At 40.9% G+C, this 19,824-nt stretch overlaps 1 protein-coding gene across 3 annotated transcripts; it reads right to left on the bottom strand.

The window, feature by feature from the left end:
• Positions 1–506: 506 nt before the first annotated feature.
• LOC139104682 (serine/threonine-protein phosphatase 2A 56 kDa regulatory subunit gamma isoform) lies at positions 507–19,817 on the bottom strand. 3 transcript variants are annotated; one of them, XM_070660317.1, is made up of 9 exons: positions 19,667–19,817; positions 19,400–19,462; positions 8,839–9,013; positions 4,146–4,348; positions 2,980–3,374; positions 2,565–2,898; positions 2,278–2,496; positions 1,679–1,906; positions 507–1,571 (listed from the first exon to the last, which is right to left on the bottom strand). In XM_070660317.1, the coding sequence occupies exons 1-9, from the start codon at positions 19,667–19,669 to the stop codon at positions 1,410–1,412; spliced, it is 1,782 nt and encodes a 593-aa protein (XP_070516418.1). In that variant the 5' UTR covers positions 19,670–19,817; the 3' UTR covers positions 507–1,409. The 3 variants fall into 3 exon arrangements, with proteins under 3 accessions (XP_070516418.1, XP_070516416.1, XP_070516417.1); XM_070660315.1 differs by lacking the exons at positions 19,400–19,462; positions 19,667–19,817 and adding an exon at positions 11,920–13,671; XM_070660316.1 differs by lacking the exons at positions 8,839–9,013; positions 19,400–19,462; positions 19,667–19,817 and adding an exon at positions 5,620–7,777.
• Between the last annotated feature and the right edge of the window lie 7 nt (positions 19,818–19,824).

Below are 19,824 nucleotides of genomic sequence, written 5' to 3'. Positions count from 1 at the left end.
ATTAATGATCGATTAGCTGAAATGGCCATTCCTCTCTTCTGAATAGGAATAATTAATAAGTAAATAATTCTTTAAATCTATCTCCGTAGCTTTAATTTCTAATATTTAATATATAAGTGCTTATCAATATCTATATTCAACAAGGTTTCCTCGACAATTATTAACGTAACAACCTGCCAGCAGCGCAAGGACTAAATTGTATTTTATCCCATCCTCCTCTCCTCCCTTTTCACTTTTCCCCCCTCGTACCTTTGGGCCGCAACAGTATAATCTTTCAATTAATCTCAAGATCAATGAGTTAACAACACAACATGTTATGCAAGCGTTACTGAAATTCTGTAATATCGATTATATTTGGCAAAGCGACATGTAAACTCGCTGCTTAATCCTGCTTGTTCGTAGTATAGAGGCCTCGCGCGGAGGCGTACTCTTAAGTTTTTTTTTTTTATCCCCACAGGCATCTAGGCACAACAGATATAAAAGTAGTACACTCAGAAGTATCCAGATTTTCTCGTAGCATTCTATTATTTTTAAAATAGCACTATCATATACATCCTAAGATAACGCGCGCCGGCGTATATGTTCTCCTCTTTACCTTCACTCATTTGTTTTATTTTTTTTTTCCTTCTCCGTACTACAACGAGCCTGTAGTGTTAAAGCAAGTACGTATATTCATATATGTATATATCATTTGCACATAAAATGGAAACGCGTCGTTCGCAAGAATGTTAACACAACAAGCTCGCATAGCGTAATAGTATGGGTTACAACATCGAGAGGATACATGTACATCTTCGATCACATTTCCGCGCACGGCTCTCATCCGTATATAAAATCTCTTGTAGAATATAATAGAACCGAATCCATTACGACCGTAGTATCCACATGTATATGATGTCTCGTTTATGATATCCGTGTGCTATCTTATTGTTGAGACATATCAGAGGGTCAACACCTCGGAGCGCTAATTCGGTGACAACTCTACAAGTAACGTATTTAGGGCCCTTCTCGTTTGCTACACGCGCGTCTTTTTATAACGGTACTATTATAATTCTTCTCTCAACGCAATGTGTTTTTCTTTTTTTCATTTCGTTCATAATAAAGAAATAAATACAACGCATTTCTATGAAGAACGAGTTTTTTTTGTAAGCTTCTACGAGTACCTATACACTTTTTGAAATGCACGATATGCGGCGGGATAATAGGATTCTCTTTTTTCTTCTCTATTAAAAAAAGCAAATACGAAGTGATACACATTGAGATGACAATACGTCACTGATTTCGCACAGTGAGACTTTTAGCCGAACCGTCTTGCGTTTTTATCGCCGTTTTCGTTCCCGGAAAAAAAGCTAACTTCCGATGTTACTACAGCAAAACAGAGGGTACATGGGAAGGGGTTGTGGTAGAGACTAGCAATTATTCGGATCTGGCGGTGTAACAAGGTATTCATCGGCGCGCTTGTGGTCGGACAACGCTCGCATTGTGTACGAATCCTGCGGTAAATCGCTCTTCCTTCGTAAAAGCGGTTTTACTTTATTTACGTTTGTCATCTTCTTCGCCTGTAACGAAACCTTAATTTTGAGATACAAAAAATAAGGATCAATATATATTTCACATAACGAAATGTTGAACTAAAAAAAAGAAATAGTTATACTGATTAAATAGTATTAATTCGTACCTCATTGGCTTTAGCTTCGATTTTTTCCAAGGTGAGCGGTGTTTGATCTGTGTCACCATCTTCGTCAGGCGGCGAGTTATCTATATGTTGTGGCAATATATAGGATGTATTATTCGTTGTGCCTTTATTTGTCACGTTATTGTAGTTTGGATGCTTCATTGCGAGTGCCTCTACACGCATCCATGCTTCATCTCGATCTTTTATAAGCTTCCGTTCTCTGTGACGCTCCTACGGAGTTTCAAATCAGATATACATGGCAAAATAAAAGATACTAATTTTAGAGATGTGACATTTTACGTAATATCTGTAACGCTGTTGGAATAATTTTATTTTTGTTTTGAAAATATTAAATAAAAATTAATAATACTCATGAGCGTTAAGTTAACGCATTTTACTACATTCATAATTTCTTACTTTGGACGTCACAATTCGATATCTCGCGAAAGGTACTCAGGAGCTTTAATTTTTCGAGATAAAATTAATTGTAGACTCCTGTAGTTTTGAGATTTTAATGATTATTCAAATTAAATTATTAAAACATCTTCCAATTTAATTTAATGCTAATTATAACCGAATAATTTATTGCTAATGAAATGTACCTGACAGTAATGTGTCGTACATTCGTCGAATACTTTTTGATTCATTTCCATGAAGAGTTTCAGAGCGTTGTAAATTAATCCGTGGATCGTCTTGTTCCAGTGACTGCGGGAATTTTTATAAAAGGCTGGATACATTATCGGTAGGATGACAGAATAATTGTCTGATATCAACGACATTATGTATTCGTTATTCCAATAATAGAGAGCTCGTTCCGCTACCTGAAACAACAGGTGGGCACAAGTTAGAAATCATGAAAGAAGCAGTATCACGTAATCGCATTACTTACCTGGAAATGCGGTGAAGACACGCATTTGGCTAATTGCCTGAACAACGGATCCATGACTTTCTGAAATTCAGCTGGCTCGATGACGTCTAGGATCTCTTCAAGTTCGTTCAGAAACATAACTTCTTTAGGGGAATGTGTTTTTGGCCAGAACTTCAGCAGATTTCTTATTACGGGCTCCGTCAATGACGGATCCTTCTCCAGAAACTGAACGACGCAGTACGCTAGTTGCGGATGATACACGGATAATGACTTAGCTTTATGCAGGGGTAACAGGACTTTTAACAGAAACACCTTGTGCTCTTCTTTCAACGGTAAAGCAAAGCCGTTTATAATACTGCAAAAGAAACAAGTATTAGTCAGTCGGTTGATTTATACATTTCGCTATTAGTTATATTTTTATTTCATTTATTATTACCTTCCTAAAATTTCAAGTAGTTCCGCGATGCCGTTGTGATGCTCCGTCTCATAAATAAATCGATAGAAAACGTTGTTGATCTGTTTTCTAATGTACGCTCTAAGTCCTAAGAACTTTCCATAAATCCTGTGTAGAGTCGTCTTAAGGAAATCCCTCTCCCTTGGATCCTCAGAATCGAACAACTCTAAGAGTTGCAGCACGAATTTTTGATCTATATAACGTCTCGCTATGGACGGTTGAAAGTCCTGCGACTCCAGCAGCCTCAAAAAGAATTCGTAGACGAGTTGCAAGTGTGGCCAGGCCGCCTCCAACGTTGGCTCATCCTCTTCCGGATCAAATTCCGCCCCATTAGGATTTGATGACGGAGGTAGCGTCCGAAATAAATTCACGGCGAACTGCAAGGATTTTCTTTTCGTAAAACCTTTTAACTTTATTCTTTCAAAGTATTTCGGTCAGATGATGTTTCAATACATATTTCATATCTTCTTTGAAAATGGAGAGATAATATAAATATTCAAAATATTTCTTGTATTCTTAGCACTAGTGTTTTATATTTCTCTTTTATTATTGCACCTGACGCTGTAATTTTTATCAAAAGATTTATTTCTATCATTGTAAAAAATTTGTCACTTAACGAGATCTTAAAATCGTCTAACATAAAAGTTATTTAGCTCATGCATGCGAATGCATATCAGGGTGCCGTTCGATTTAAATTAAAGAAAAGAGACTGCAGTTATTTGAATTCCGATTAAAAACCCCGAAAAGAAAGATTGGATGAGAAAAGAATAACCTAGCAAGGAGATATGAAGCATTGGTTGGACTCCGAACTTTTTCGTCCTATATTAGTTGCCCATTTTGCTCCTCGTTCAGGATTGCGAGGAATTATTTTCATAACGTAGCCCTTCTCTGTTGAAACTCATGCAATACAACGCATAACACCCGGTCATTTACGTAATTTACGTAATTAATGACACTTGTTTTATATAAATTACGCGTCGTGTAAAATATTTTTTTCCTAACAAAAATAAAATGCCATTATTGCGTAAAAGTAATTTCTCAACATTTACCTATAGCTCCCATCTTTCTAATTTTATAAAAAGCTGTTACTTTGTGCAACTTAGGATATTAATCGCCCTTACAGAAACGTATTAGAATGCCGTTCTTACCATGTTCACCGCTTCGGGATATATCGCCTCGGTAATAACGTTTTTGTTTTTGGTTACGTACTCGACCATCTCGTGGAGGGCGGTGCGCTTTACCTCCTTCCATTTCAAATCCGACAGTGGATCGGATTCGAAGTCGAAGAGAACGCAGCATTGCCGTAGCTTCTGTATAAAAAGTTCCTCCCGTTCGTTTCCCTGTTGTGTTTCTGAAATCAAGATAGCCGGTGATTAATCGTGCCGCTGCACTTATCAGTGGCTTACACCACCTCGGGACGCGCAAAGGGTAATAGTATTGCGCCCATTAATCATATTAGCCCGCGAGAATATCGATGCGTGCCGATGCACCGAAGGGCCGCACGTAAATGCGCATCCTTTTAGCGTTAGTTGTATCTTTTTTTCTCAAATTATTTCACTACAAATAGCTATCTCGCTTACCTAACTGGCCTTCCTCTCCCTCACCCCCTGACATTAAATGAGAAATTACTCGAGCGAAGTTAAATCTTCGAAATTATTTACCTTTCATATATCAGCGTCAAGATATTATCGACGAGTTCTTATACCGATGTATAACAGATCTACGATTTTAATTATTAATATGCAGCATAAGTTGCTCAATGTGCGGAATATTTATACAATTTCGTTGCAACGGTATAAATTTCAATGAAAAGGTCAAGTCGATTTAATAAAGAGCGTTCAACAAAAATAATAGCACTCGGAATATAATTTGCCGTATAAAATGCAGCACGCGATCAGATTCGATATTCTATTCACTTCTTCAACAATCTGATTTGCATAGACAGTTATTTCGAATGTTAATTGGTCTCTACTCTTAGTATTTAGCAAAAAAAAAAGCGTTCTATCGCAAGGCATGCTACTAGATAATATAATAATTACACGAGCGGTAACGGTATGTCGGCATTTCCCTTAAAATTCTAAAATGATTTTTTGATTTGATCAAATAAATTCGGAAAAGGAGAATTGATCATGACCTTCGAAATACCGATTCTGACCGAATGGTATTATTTATCACTCGCTATTCCCGGCAGTCTGGTGATAATAATAGGTGAAACGATATCGATTACTGAATTTACCAGTCAACCGTTTGACGGATATCATTCTCGAACACATTCTCAAATACCGCTGCAAATTTTATGAAAAGCGCTTTTCAAATTTTAAGAAAAGTTTGTGCTTTCTTAACAATTTATTGATGTATTCTATTCGTTTATATTTTTTTAATCGATATATATATTAATATTGCAAATTGTATATGATAATATTTAATTTCTTATCAATATAAAAATATTAATATTGCATGAACGAAAGAAAAATAGAACAAAGTACATAGGTTACGTTCTATAATGAAGTCAGACACGATAACGAGTTTGTGTACAATCAGATCTGTAAAAATAGTAATAAAAAAAAATAAAAAAAAAATAAAAAATAGGTAAAAATAATCGGGCGGCAGAGACGGGTTTACCGATTAGAAGAGGCTGTAGAGGTTGATAGTGCAGCGCGTATGTCACCGGGTAACCCTTGCTCGAATCCTGAGGCAAGACCGTCGCCAGAGCGAGGCCCTGATGGAAGCTGGGACTTTTCGGCAGAGCGCCGCCCAAAGACGGGCCGATTCCACCCACGTGAACCATCGCGAAATATTCGGGACTGATTTTACACTCGCGTTTCGGGGATACTTAATGCGTATTCATCGGCGAATCTTGCTGAACGGTTCCTAAGCTCGAGTTCAGTCAGTCGCGCACTGTTCAGTCTCAACTCGTCAACACTTTGGGCTCGTACAACTCGGCAGGATGGGTTTATCCCTAATTTCGAAAGCCACGATTAACGATACCCTTGCTTATCTTCGCGGTTTCGACGAAGCTATTAACGACGTGCTCGAGTGTCTGTCATCCGGGTTTCGTTTACCCGTTTGATTGCGAAAGAGCTTCTACGAGAAGTAGGAATAAAAATTCCGTGCAGTTTATGTCGGTATGTTGTTCACACAAATATGTCTGGACGAGGTTTGTGTAAGATAACAATTTCACAGCGGTAATTTGAATTCCACGAACGGGCATTAGAAGTGTCGGCAAAGCATAAGACTCCTGACTACTCACCGCGATGTGTTGGATATTGTAGAGTCAGAAGCGAGAATTTACATGCTGTAAATTCTTGCAATGCCACTGTCAAATAGAAACATGGATTATCGAAGGAATACACTACGCGGACACATTTTTTGTCTGTTTCTACGGTCGTCAAGCTACGCGTTACTTGTGTTTGCCAATGTAGGTGCGATCATAATTTACATTACGTTCATTTTACGCCTGTTTATTAACTGTCAAGGGAAGAATTTAGTCTCCAGTATATTGCAAGTGTCGTGAAAGAGATCTAGCATTCTTTCGCGAAAATATTTTTTTATTTGACAGTGGCATATGAGAATTTTCGCCAGGTGAGATCCTGCTTCTGACATCACGACTCAAATATAGCTACAGTGAGTAGTGGAGAGCCATAAACCTAATCTTTTTCTTTTTTTTTAATTTCAATATTACATTAATTCTCTGCTACATAAATCACATGTCCAAATCACATAAAAAAAATGTGTTTAAAAAAATATAATTAATAGTTAAATTATTATTTACAATCGGCGATTTTCGTGAATTTTTCTCGCATCCCAATTACCAAGTAATTTATAACCCAGCCCCGTGAATTTAACCGACTCAAACGGAAATTCATTTCCGGAGAATGTTTTTTATTGCGTAACTCGCAATCATCCGCCAATTTGCTTGGCGAAATGCGACGTATAACTTTATTAAGTCATGGCGATTGTTGGCCTTCGACAAGTCACTTTTACCGGCGGCTTCCCACGTTATTTTCCGCATAGCTCGCGCGAAAGAAACGCGCGCGGTTTTACGCGTTTCGCCAAATCATGCAGAAACGTAACTGTACTCTTCGATGCAAAGCAACGCGAATCGCCTGTTATGTTACACGGTTACGAGAATATTTTCACCAAAGGAAGTTCGCTGATTTCACGTAAGAAAATTTTAAATTATTGTACAAGGTTTTGCAACTCTACAATTTGATACGCTGATTTTTTTATTCGCAAATTTGTTGGAAATATTACTTTTTTTTTCAATGTTAATTTACACAATTGATTCCCTTTATATTTAATATTGTCTATATTTTCGTAATCGTTATTAATGTTAATTAAAATCAACAAGTTTTTACTCGAGCCAAAAGAATAAATTTTTAAGCAAAGAAAAAGATTTCTTTTTTAAATTAATTAATTAATTAATTTTAGAATTCCCACCTTTTTACTTTAATGTATATTTTATATCGATTATTAATTATTCAATCACTAAGTCGTGATCATCAGGTATTTCCGATACTTTCCGGAACAATTCACTTTTTCTCCGAATGAACGATCTCGGGAACAAGCTCGTGGGCCGGTCGCGGCCGCCCTGGGTTGAATTTTCTCACGGATCCGCGGCGATCGTGCCAACACCACCGGGACCTGTCCGCTGTCAATACCCCGTCGTCGTTGTTTAACGCTCGCAACAATCTGTTGCTTCGTCCGTGCCAATCGATCGGCCGGGCAAGGCAAAGCTCTCTCTTCTCGGCTTTTCTCTTCTCGGGGTGTTCGCACTGCGAGACCACCCCCGTGAAACACCGGCGAGCACTAGCGGTGGCGTCCTCGCGACTCCCCGGAACCCGGTGACCGCGTTCACAAGGGGTGGGACGCGGTAAAAGAGGTAGGGGAACTGGGGGTGAAACGGGCCGGTGGGTGAGATTCGCCTAAGTGGCACCAGGGTTCAACGACCTCGAGGGTCCTCGCCGGGATCTCGCGGGTCATTCCTCGATCGGTCACGGGGTCGATACAACCCCGCCTGCCCTTTCCCCGCGACCCTCGAAATTGTGCAGGTGGAGTCGCGACCAGGTGGGGCTCCCTCGCGGGGGTTGCCGCGCGGATGTTCGGGCGCTGGTCTCGGAGCAGTCGGAAGAGAAGGATCGGGAAGGCCGAAACGGTGGCAAGGGGAATGAGGAGAGGAGAAAAGAGAGAGGAGGCACCGACTGTTTACGTTGGGAAAACGGGGAATCGCGAATCCGGACGCGCTTGCGCGACCTCTGTCACGCGCAATCGATAGACTCTGACGTAGAAGGTAGTCTTCGCAACCTCGATTGACCGGCATTGCATTGGGAAAGGGCAGGCGAACTAATTTGTCACCACCCATCCTTCGTCTTCTTTTTCGCACCCCGCCGTCTTTTTCGCGTTCTTGTCAAACTTTGACTTCTTGCGCGCGCGATCTCTGTCCGAATCCAATTGTTCAATTACGACCGGCCGTGTCGCGTGAACCAGTTCCTTACATAATGACTTCTTTACGTTACTTGTTGATCGACCCGATCGCAGCATCCGCTTGCAACAATCGTTAAAACGAGCATGACGTACGTAAACACGTTCAAGATATGATATATTCCCGTCTCATTTTGTTATTGCAAGAACGGCCGAACGAATGACACGTAAAAATAAAAAGTGTGAAAGACCGTTTATATATTATTTTGCTTGATCTCTCGAAAATAGCACAACTATCAAGCGGGATTGATCTTACTTTCTCAGTTAAAAAAAAAAGCGATCTTATTTCACCGACGCGCTACCAAGCTTAGAACTAACGCGCATATCTTATAATGCACACTTTTAATTCCTATGACTCACCAGACAACAGCGGCAATTTCTGCAGTTCCCGATTTTTCGATATGTTGAACCTTGAGCTGCTTTGCCGTTTGTCCTTTTTGATTACGGGCCCACCGGGTTGATATTTAATTTTGTTAATGAGTGTGGGCGGAGGCGGCGCATTCCCCGCAGGAGGTCCTCCGGTCACCTTGCTTGCCTGTGGCAGATAAAATATTAAAATTTTTAATATACATATATAATTCAAAAGGTTATCTATACTTGATATTAATATTACTATGAATTAATTACAGCAAGCGTTTACGTGCTTCAACTAAATACAATAATGAGAACGGAAACACGCGGCCGTGAACATGGTAGAAGTAAAAACCATACAATTTAACAGAGTTTCTTTCAATTATCTTCGATAACAGTTGTAAAGTAGGTTATTCGGAATGAACGAAGAAAGTTGTGGACACAAATGCTTCAGTTTATCTCGGACCTGCGGTTAAGTCGACCGAACAAATGAGCCACACTGGCGTCTCATAATGAATCCAATCAGATCCCCTTCTTCCCGCTTTATTATACAAACAGGCCGGCTAGTTACGCGAGCTTTCATCATTCACTTTCTCGATCGTTCCGCTTTCAGAGTTTCGCGCGCTACGTCGAATATCTAATCAGCAATTACCGACTGTTTCCAGCGATATTTTATATTGAACTTCGCCAGCAATCAAACAGCCAGTTCTTTAACGCAAATTTAAACGAGAATAATTTACTCGCAAAGTTAACGTGAAAAACCTAGAGAGCCGTAACTTAAAAATTTTTTTTCAGATATCGAGAATCGTGGTACGGAAGATTGATACCCAATTTAAAAAAGTTAAAAAAAAATATATAAAAAAAATTCACGTGCAAAATATTCCTTGACGAAAATTAAGTCTTTACTACGAAATGCGTTCATTAAAATATCTAAGGTTGAATGCATAATAAAACATTGCATAATCAATAACGCATCTGCGCAATAGGGTGACAGGTAATACACACACGGCGAGTAGGACGCATTCTAAAGAGGTGCAGTAAAACGGAATGTGCGTTCGCAGATTGTGGATAAAAATAGACGTAAGACACGATCTGATGAACTATTACGAAGTTGCCGTAACTTGTCGCCGTGTGTGTTCGAGTTTTCACGTAGCCGGAGCCGCGGTATCTTCGGAAGAATATGCGCACGCGATCACGTACACTTGATAAACAAAGCTGATAGTTCTAAACGTCATCTCAGCAAGAAGGGTGTAACTATCATTCTCGGAAGACTCGAGAGATACCGTAAAACGCGGTACAAATCCGCGACAATATAAAAATCGCTTCACGTAATTGATTGAAACGACGAAGGAAAATATCTTTTTTTTATTTGACAATGGTACGCAAGAATTTTCGGTAAGTTGATATTTCGCTTGACGACATCACGATTAAAATATAGTCGTGGCGAGTAGTAAAGTACCTTAATAATAATATTAACCGTTTTATTTCTGCGTATATTGCATTGCAAATTAATTAATTAATTTTTTTTTCCACGCGATCGGTTTTGCAGCGAGCAATGGTTTATAATAAACGTGTTCAAGCGATAAAAGGTCAGTATTGAAGCTCATGGCCAAAGATCATTAAGTATTACACCTTTTGTTTTAACAACTTCCACCTGAGGGACCGTGAAACGTGCAAAGCACGTTGCATTTCTTTCATCTCTCTAATGGTGTTTCTCATTTTCATCAGAAGTCATTTATTATTTTGAACAAATGTGGTGGCATCAACGATAAAAGGGAACGAGCGAAGTACCGTTTGATATACAGTTGTCCTATTTTCAATAAAATGATTTAAGTTCTGGTTTGTCAATGTCTACTTTTTGCCTCGTTAAGCTACCGTTAGCTTCACTCTCTTTTAAAAGTACTAATCTTTTAAATTAAACGCACGTGATATGATATTGAAAGCCTGGCAAACGTAAAGGTATACAATTCGGGATTAAAAACTCTAATTCATTTTCAGATTTATGTCATTACTATGGAAAATGTAAATTGCAATACGTACTAACTTCCCACGGAATATTTTTAACAACAATTTAACAAAGCAATTTTTAATAGTAAGAAACGTGCGCGATAAAGTAACAAAAGCTTATTATCTGACGAGTTTAGAGAGCTCAAATTTCACATAGTACATAATACATTAATTTAATTTGCCAAGTTACGAACGAGGGTTAATAAGAAGTCATTGACCTTTGCACCCGAAAGCCTCCGCCGATTGCAACGCGATGATCTCTGATATTTTTTATTTTTTTTTTCGCTCGAACGCTGAATGTATTGCGAGATTCTTTTATGTGCCCTACACTTTACACTTGTGGCGATATTGTATATCGCTACAAAATTAATGCGCATTCGATACCGCGGCCGAGCGCGGTTATCTACAATAAACGCTTCATTCTGCGCAGTCGAAACTACCATGTGCTGAAAAGTAGTCCTATCTTTAGTTATCGTATCGACCACATCAGATAAATACGTGCTGATAAATTGAAAAAAAAAAAAGATTTCGAGCGAGGCACAAAATAAAAGAATTATCTCCCCGCAAAGAAATTGAAGAAACCACTTTGATAAAGTCGCAGATAAATAAACACCGTCGATTATTACGCGAGCTCGCCAAAACCGACTGTTGAACGAAGCCGTAAAATAATGCGAGACAAAGAAATTACATAAATCTATTCGAATACGATCTCACCCTTATCAAGCAACTTAATTGACGGTGTCCGTTTCACCCATGTTTAAGACGTTATCAGTTGGAGCGGCGTTTGAAAAAAAAAAAAAAAAGCAAATAATCGCCGCGTGCAGATAATACCTTGCGCGAAAGTTATTTACTTCTACAAAACCGTGTATCATATCGAAAGATAAAAGTGACGGCTCTATCCGCACGATCAAGATATAATTAAACTAACAGCATAGAGACAAAGCAAATATATCGACAGATAAGATCGAGTCCTTCCAAATTTAAATTCAAATTTCTGTAAGATATATGTGACAAATTTACGTAAAGATGACGCACACTCGGAGTGTCGAGTATCCGATAAAAGAATCAGGGGGAGAAACCTGCCTTTTTCTTGAACACGTTTCCGAAGGCGAGTCCGCTGAACGTCTGCATTTTACTCTGCATACCAGTGCGCAATTTCCGGTTCAGCGATTGCCCTAGGAAGGAACCTCGCTATCCGCGCAGGGCGACAGCCAGCCGCGGGAAAAACGGACTCGCGATGTCGCGGCGCAACATGACTCTCGCATTCGCGATCTTCCTCCTCACGGGATGACGAAAATCCCGCTCGCACAACCGTCGATCAGCCGATCCACTTCACGTACCACCGGGAATATCCGCTTTCCTTCTGCCGGCACCTGAGAGTGCATCCCCGAGTGCATGCCTGAGAATATTTCGCGAAATAGCTCGAGAAACGTGCCGGGGAACTTTTCCGCTCGGGTCTAAGGTGTCAAGCCGATTTTCCCCGCCGAGACCGCATCGACGTTGAGATCCCGCGCGAAAAAATTTTCTCTTTAAGAGCCGGAGTCCGGACTTGTATTCGATTACCCTTTCGCGATGCGAAGTAAAGTTTTCAAGCCGCAATATTCTTTCCCCTTCTCGGATATTCGTAACGTCGCCGATGCTGTCGTCAAAAATTTTAGCCTCGGTGATGAGCAGGATGAATTATTACAGCGGCTAACTACGGACGCACGTGTCTGTTTGACCAACACGACTACTCCGCGCGCGAGCGATTCATGGACGAAAAGGCGGACGTGTGTATAAAAATAAATTGGTGAAACGAAGTATCTGGGCGCGAGAAGTAGGCCTTCCCCCTTATCCAAGATTAGGAAAAGCCCCTACGCAGCCTTCACCGCTGGATCCGGCGCTCCGCGCGCGCGGACGTAGGAGTATTTTCGTCCGACAATCGAAAGTGACGAGAGAGTAAATATTATCTTTCTGTCGCTGGCCATCACGCGGTGTTTTGTAACTCAATATTTCCGAGTGCTCATCTTTAAAAAGGAGTCCGATCGCGTAATTTGCAACTAGGACCGATAGCGCATCGCTATGTCTCTTAAACTCTTAAACGATGCACTGTTTTAGCTACTTTATTTTATTTTATTTTTTTCTTATATTTCAGGACTTCATGTATCAATTTTAAATTAATACGCCGGATCAAAGTTAAACTTTTTATATTTTTTTAACTGAGCTACCGTAATCCAGTGTACCGTTCAAGAATTAAGTTCTCCCTTTCTATATTGTAATTGTTATCGGATACATTTTCTAAGCTTACAATCGTAACTTTACGTTTATTATTTATAAAAATGTAATTTCGTGCAGCTTTATTCTTGAATTTTCGCGGCGCGGATCTCCAAGAATCATATCTTTTACCGGAACGGAAACATATATGTCGTGGTAGATAAACAGCTTTCGCAACGACGAACCCGTCTCACCTGCGGACCGAGGCGTTATTTATCTCGCATACATAAAACATAGACTAGACTCGGACTCAACCGTGTTAGAAGAGGCGGCAGCGGATTCGCGTGGACGGCCGGTAAAATGCGGGCGTTTCCGCGATGCCTCATGGAACCTGTCGCAGCATCCCCGCCCGCGCGGGGGATATAAATATTCGTCACGCGGGATGTCCAGCGCGGAATATCCTCGCGGGATTCGATCCAAATTGCGCGCGCAGGCACTCGGGGACTCGCACTATTCGCGACGCGCGAAAGAGGAAACGTCACCTCGAGAGATCGTCGACAGCACTGTTTTCTCCCGCGCGATCGCGCGCGAGTGTCTCCCGGGTGAGAACTCGATGCCGAATGAAAGGAGAATGAAAAAAAAAAGAGAAAAAAGAGAGAAAAAAAAAATTACACCGATGAGACAGGCAGAGATCGCTCGAGAGGCGATTCGCGAAGTCGCGGCCGGAGCTCAAGTCGGAGCCGGAGTCGAAGACGGCGACAGCGGCAACGACGAGAGCGCACTGTCGGCAGCAAGCGGCAGGCGAGTACTCGTGACCGAGGCTCGCAGCAGCCAGCCACTTGCGACACTCTCGTGTACACACACCGCGGGTTTTGGCGAGCGCGATCGGCGCCGCCGCCCGCCCGATCGACGCCGATCGTTCAAGGCCGCCGCTGCGACCTTAACCCTCACGCTAATTACGAGGAATTACGTTTCATCTCGCGGCGAACGTACGCACACGGTCACGTAGCCGATCGCGAGTTTTTTGTCTCTATCAGATTTTACGTTAAAAAAAAAAATATATATATACAATTGTTTAAACTGATTTGTCTTATTTTTGTGTAAAATTGAAGAGATATAGTTTTCTCAAATAATTTCTTTAAAATTTGTTGAAATAAAATAATAATAATAACCTGTCGATACAAGATTGACATTTTTATCCACGCGACATGTTTGTTGCACGATATTAACGGAAACACATGTCAACAGAACAATTATAAATCGCGGTGGAGGTCTTTTGTCCACGACAGGCTCTCGCATCCCTGTCACATTTTATTTCCTAACAACGATGATGGAGCGGCTTTAGGCGCCGCGTGACGAAACGACAATGCCCGGCTACTATTTCTGAATACCTGTAGGAGGTGCAATACATACACTCGCCCATGCAGAGATCACCCCGGCTACATCACCGTCACATGCGATTGTTAACGCCATCACATGCATATTTCGTCGACGAGAACCTCCAACAGTTATCGAGTCTAATCCAAGTTTTATTTAATTCATAATTCCCGACGAGATTCTACGAACTACGTTGAACGCAATAAATGCACGAATTTAAAAAAAGAACAATAATGCCTGTAAATTAAAATTCATCGTCGATAATATCCTCTCAATTTGCTTGAAACGTCCGACAAAAGACAAAGATTCTTAAATATTTTAGATAGATATTGTGTCGTAAAGATTACCGTGCTACTGGAGGTTATCCGACAGCATCGGGTTGGCGCGCTGAGTTCTTCTCGGTTACTCGACGGAATATTTACGGCGTCGCTCTCTCATTTCGCGGACACACACACACCCGGCAATACTCCGCAAATCGATTATCACGATTCTTCGACATCGCGCCACGGCCTATCCGCAATTTGTCATCACGTTAAGCGGTGACGTGTACCGAGTCTGCCCCATTATTGCACGTCAATCTAATGAATATAGCGCGTATATATAAGCGGCCATTGTACGTCGCGGCGCGGAAGTCGATTGCGGTTTCGCGGGAAGCGCAACTTTCGGGTCGATCCGACGCTACAGTTATTCCGGCCGTGGCCTATTTTCGGCAACGATCGCGGAATTCCAAGGTGAAAATATGCTGTTGCAAGAACGTCGCCTCGCGGATCATCGCCCTTTCGCCGCCCTTAAGTGCGAAACTGTGTCGACGCCCACGTACGGTCCCTATTTCATGAAATTATTCCCGGACGTTTGGCCAATTTTCCAATCGTTACATCGGGAACGTTATTTCAAGTCCTTTCTGTTAACTAAACCTTTGAGTCGATGTAATCAATAAAATTTTGACGTCGCATCCTGCTGGTGAATTAATTATGCCTTCACGACCTTTTCCCCGATTCCCTTTTATACTCGGTATCTAAGTTGCGGTAAAACTTGTGACGAAATTAACTTCTTTTCCGGTATTAAGATTGATTTTTTTTTCCCCCTTTTTTTATACGTTCGCCAACTTTCTCGCTGTAAAATCTCGCTACTTCAGAAGACCGCTGCTCATTTCGCGTACCTGGACTCTTCAGTAAGTCGCCGAAAAAGCGGTCGACACGACACGGAGGTGCCATGGAATGCACCATCGGTATTGACTATTATTAGCGCGCTTTCTATTTACACATCGCTCGAAATAAAGAGAGAAAGAGACGAGACACTGCCATTTCTCGTCGCATGGCTGGTTTTATCGGGTAGGCGGGATGGCCAACAAGATTTTTGCGTGATCTCATTAACGAGAAGCGTTGCACACGCCGCAAGAAAAGAATTCACCGTCCCCTGAAAATAAGTGCAGCGCGACGAAGAGGAAAGGAAGTCGCGCGCTTTCGCCGTGTTCCGAAATTCCAATTTTGAGATTTTCTCCCGACGCGATATCTCGGAAGCTAAACCCTGTCGCGCGTTTTGTCCGATTCCGGCAAAAATCTTCGATACGCGAATAATCGTAGAGCTAAAATTAATTAAACGACGAGCGGTTGTTAACGTCAAATTATATATATAATTGCAGTTACCTTAATTCACTCAAGTTTTGCGTTATTATCGCTGCTTGTATAATATATTTCATTAATGTTATCACGTGGCGTTATCAATGCCATTCGTTCGCGTAACGTGGAAAATTTCAACAAGGGTCGCCTTAATCCGTAAAATTGCGCGTAAAAGTGCTACGACGAAGTGACAGTAGCCTGCACACATATTCGGCCAACAAATAACACACGCAGTGTACAGTACTCGTGTTAATGTGCTGCGCAAATTGCATCATTTCGAGCGAATGTACAAATGCGATTTCCACTCTAGCGCGTCGCAGACAGAATTGAGTCGTGAGATTCCGTCGTATCATTTTTCTTACGACACTTATTTCAGAAATATGTCGTGTCACGTGCGCGATTGTTGGCGTCGTCAGGTGTCGGTCAACACTGCCAATAAAAAAAAAAAAGAAAAAAAAAATTCAGGAATTGCGTACACATCTAAGGTGGCCCGAGGAGAAAATCTGTGACACACAAATGTTCAAAAAGTACACGTGGCACTTGTAGCATAAAAAAAAAAAAAAAAAAATTAAGTTTTACGCGACTGCCCTTTAATTTTAGATAAATTTTCCTTTAGAAATATATTTTTAGAAATAATTGTATCTCCCTTGTCACTTGGATTCTCACTTTCGAGAGTGAAGACCGTCAAAAGGAGCGAAGGAAGTGACTTCGTCCCTATACACAGTCCTTTATATAGGACTTTAATTAAAATTGGACACGATCACGTGGAGACGAATGCGGCGTAAAACGGTAGCAAGTATCCATAATAAACGTGCGCACGCAGGTGCGTGTATGTACGTTCACGTCGTGTATGTTATTGTGTGAGTAAATGTCTAACGTTTGGCATCGGATCAATGCGTGTTTCGTGCCATTGATGCCTCTCTATAATCTCCGAAGGGAGAAATAAAAGAGGAAAAAGTTCGATGTATATTGGGACAAACTGGAATTGTTTGAGATTTACGGAAATTCTCGTTTAAATCCTCAAAATTGCTTCGTTTGTTCGGCGATCGATTTGTGACAAACGCTGTTGTTTTTTCGATTAACAAGACTAGTTGAAGTAACACGTAAAAGTAAGTAAAGCGGCGTAAAAGATCGCGATTCGCTTCTGGATCTTCACAGTAGACAGAATGAACGAAGCGAAACCACGTACGTTAACGATGCAAATAAACATTTACGTAACGTCACGTTATCGTTACGTGCAAAATTAACATGCGATATCGATCCTATATCGATGAGATACGAAATGTCAAATTAATTCACGATCAAAGATACACTTAATATTAATAGAAATGGTGCAAATTATGCAAAATGGCTTCCAGCACAATTAAACTTTCATAAAGGAAAATGATAATTTAATTCTTGTATTAATCTGCATAAAAATATGCATCTTATTACAAATACTAGATTAAAAATCCAGATGTTAATTTGAAAGAAATTAATCGAACAAAAATTAATCGTTCGTCGATGTTCCACATTTAAAAAAATTGCTGAACCATTGAGTTAATTATTTTCTAAAGTTTTGTACGTTATCTCTATTTCAATAATAGTTAACAAAATCTAAAAAATTAAAATTACGAGAGCTAATGATTATCAATACGAACAATTATTATATTATAATAGCTGATTATCAAAATATTGAATTCGAGATATTGTCAATTATAAAAAGGGATATTTTAAAATTAATAATTTTAATCAACATTGCCCATCCTGTTATAAATTTTTTGATAGCGCGCCATCTACCCCGAAATTGTTTCAACTTCGACGCGCGAACTTTTATTATCATCCGACTGCTCGACGAATAATTCTCGCGATTGAATCGCTCATTGAACGATATTATTCACGAGTATTTCAACCAAGTGCAATATATTCCTAGCTTTAGTAGTACCTAAAAATATATATTTATCGTACTATAAATTGCAAATCTATTTCGAGAATTTAACTGCAACTGTAAACATTAGCCGCGACTTCTAGAAAATGTTGTCGTATAATCTTGATACTACAGTTACAATTGGTATATTTCTTACAAAGGTCGTTGCTGGCTATAGCGCCGAAAGCCACGTTTATCCAATGTGGTGATTAACATTTGGCAATAGGAAGTGCATTTTTCAGAAGCTACTGATGAAATCTTACCGCTATAAATTCTACGTGTGATAATTAATGTGTACCAAAAAAAAATATATACATGCAAAAATTAGCAATGAATCTTTAACGTGACGCCTAAAAATCTATTTATCATCAGCGCAATATTTTTTTGGCATGTAGCTTGCACTCGTATGAAGGAAGTTATATAACTAATTGTAAGAAACGAAGTATATATATCAATCCTGCCAAATGTGTGGCGCTCATCGTACAATACAATTATGTACCGTGTGTATTTTAATCCCAACGTTTTGCGTGAATCATATTTCGTATTTATAAAGTGTGCTGAAAGAAAATAGATTTTCCTTCGCAAAACATTTTCTTTTTTTTTTTTTTCCCTCTTCCTGCATTCCTACGATCGCGCTTCCAGACTCGTAAATTATATTTCTCTGAACGTTGTTATCTATAACATAACAGCTGGCTGTAAATATTAGTTACATAATGAATATTACTCCACAATCAAGCAGCATAGACGTTAAAGTACTAAATCATATTAATGAAAATTACATAAACAGCGCGTAACACACGAATCGATAAGTCTTGTCACCGCGAAGAGGAAGGTGTGCCGTTATTTTACACGTGATTACCCGACGCGCGAATTTACCAGAGAGAGTTGAAACAACCTGCTCCTAAACGGAAAGAGTGATAAATATATAACTTCCTTCATAGGTCTGCTTAAAAACACTTGAAATTCGTCAACAACTGAGAAACCCGGTGCATACGCGAAAGCGGGCGAATGAGCAAGTGGAAAGTCGCCTTCCACTTGTGCCGAATTTCAAATAACTCTTCCTTGTAACGTCGTCCCGCCTTCATCATTCGATAAATGTTAAAGGAAGGTAGAACGACGTCACGAGTGAGAGTTATGCGAGCTTTAACGCAAATGAAAAGCAACTTTGACGTAGACGGTGAGCGAGTGAAAACGTGCAAGATGTCGGGTCAGCCATGCGGCTGACCTGTCACCGCGGAATCGTCTGAGGCGAGTTTCCCTGACGGTCGTTCTTATTGAAACGGAGCCGCGTTGAATCTCACGTCGTCCGAGATCGTCTAACCCGCGGACTGACGATCCGCGATGACAGGCGGGACTCTCGCGGAAGGAATCGGTGGTAAAGAGAGAGAGAGAGAGAGAGAGAGAGAGAGAGAAAGAGAGAGAGAGAGAGAGAGAAAAAGAGATAGAGAGAGGGACAATATAACCTCACCTCGTCAACGGCGTCGACGTCCTTGCCGTTCTTCGTCTTCTCCTTGCCGCTCTTCGCCGTTTCCTAGAACAAAAGGCGAATTGAGTGCCGGCAATGCATCGCGCGCGAGAAAGGGGCCGGGTGAGGGACTTCCGAGAGCTTTCGTACTCGCGTTTGCACTCGCGTTCAACGCGCTGACCAGATCGCGATGGGGAAGACAGAGAGAGAAAGAAGCAGCGGGAGCGTCGGTCTAGAAACGCACGGGCGAGATGCGAAGGGTGTTAATACCATTGCGCTCGTTCCGGGCGCGCGGCCGAGTGAGCAGCAGTAGCACGCGTCTTCGTCGTCGTTGTCGTCGTCGTCGTCGTCGTCGTCACAGCCGTTGGCGACGTGCGCGTCGGCGAAAGGCGAACCAAGAGCCAAGCACGGGCCGATCGCGCAACGCG

This window comes from Cardiocondyla obscurior, linkage group LG08 (assembly GCF_019399895.1).
Source record: "Cardiocondyla obscurior isolate alpha-2009 linkage group LG08, Cobs3.1, whole genome shotgun sequence".
Lineage (NCBI taxonomy): Eukaryota > Metazoa > Arthropoda > Insecta > Hymenoptera > Formicidae > Cardiocondyla > Cardiocondyla obscurior.
This window is presented reverse-complemented; position numbering and strand designations above follow the sequence as displayed.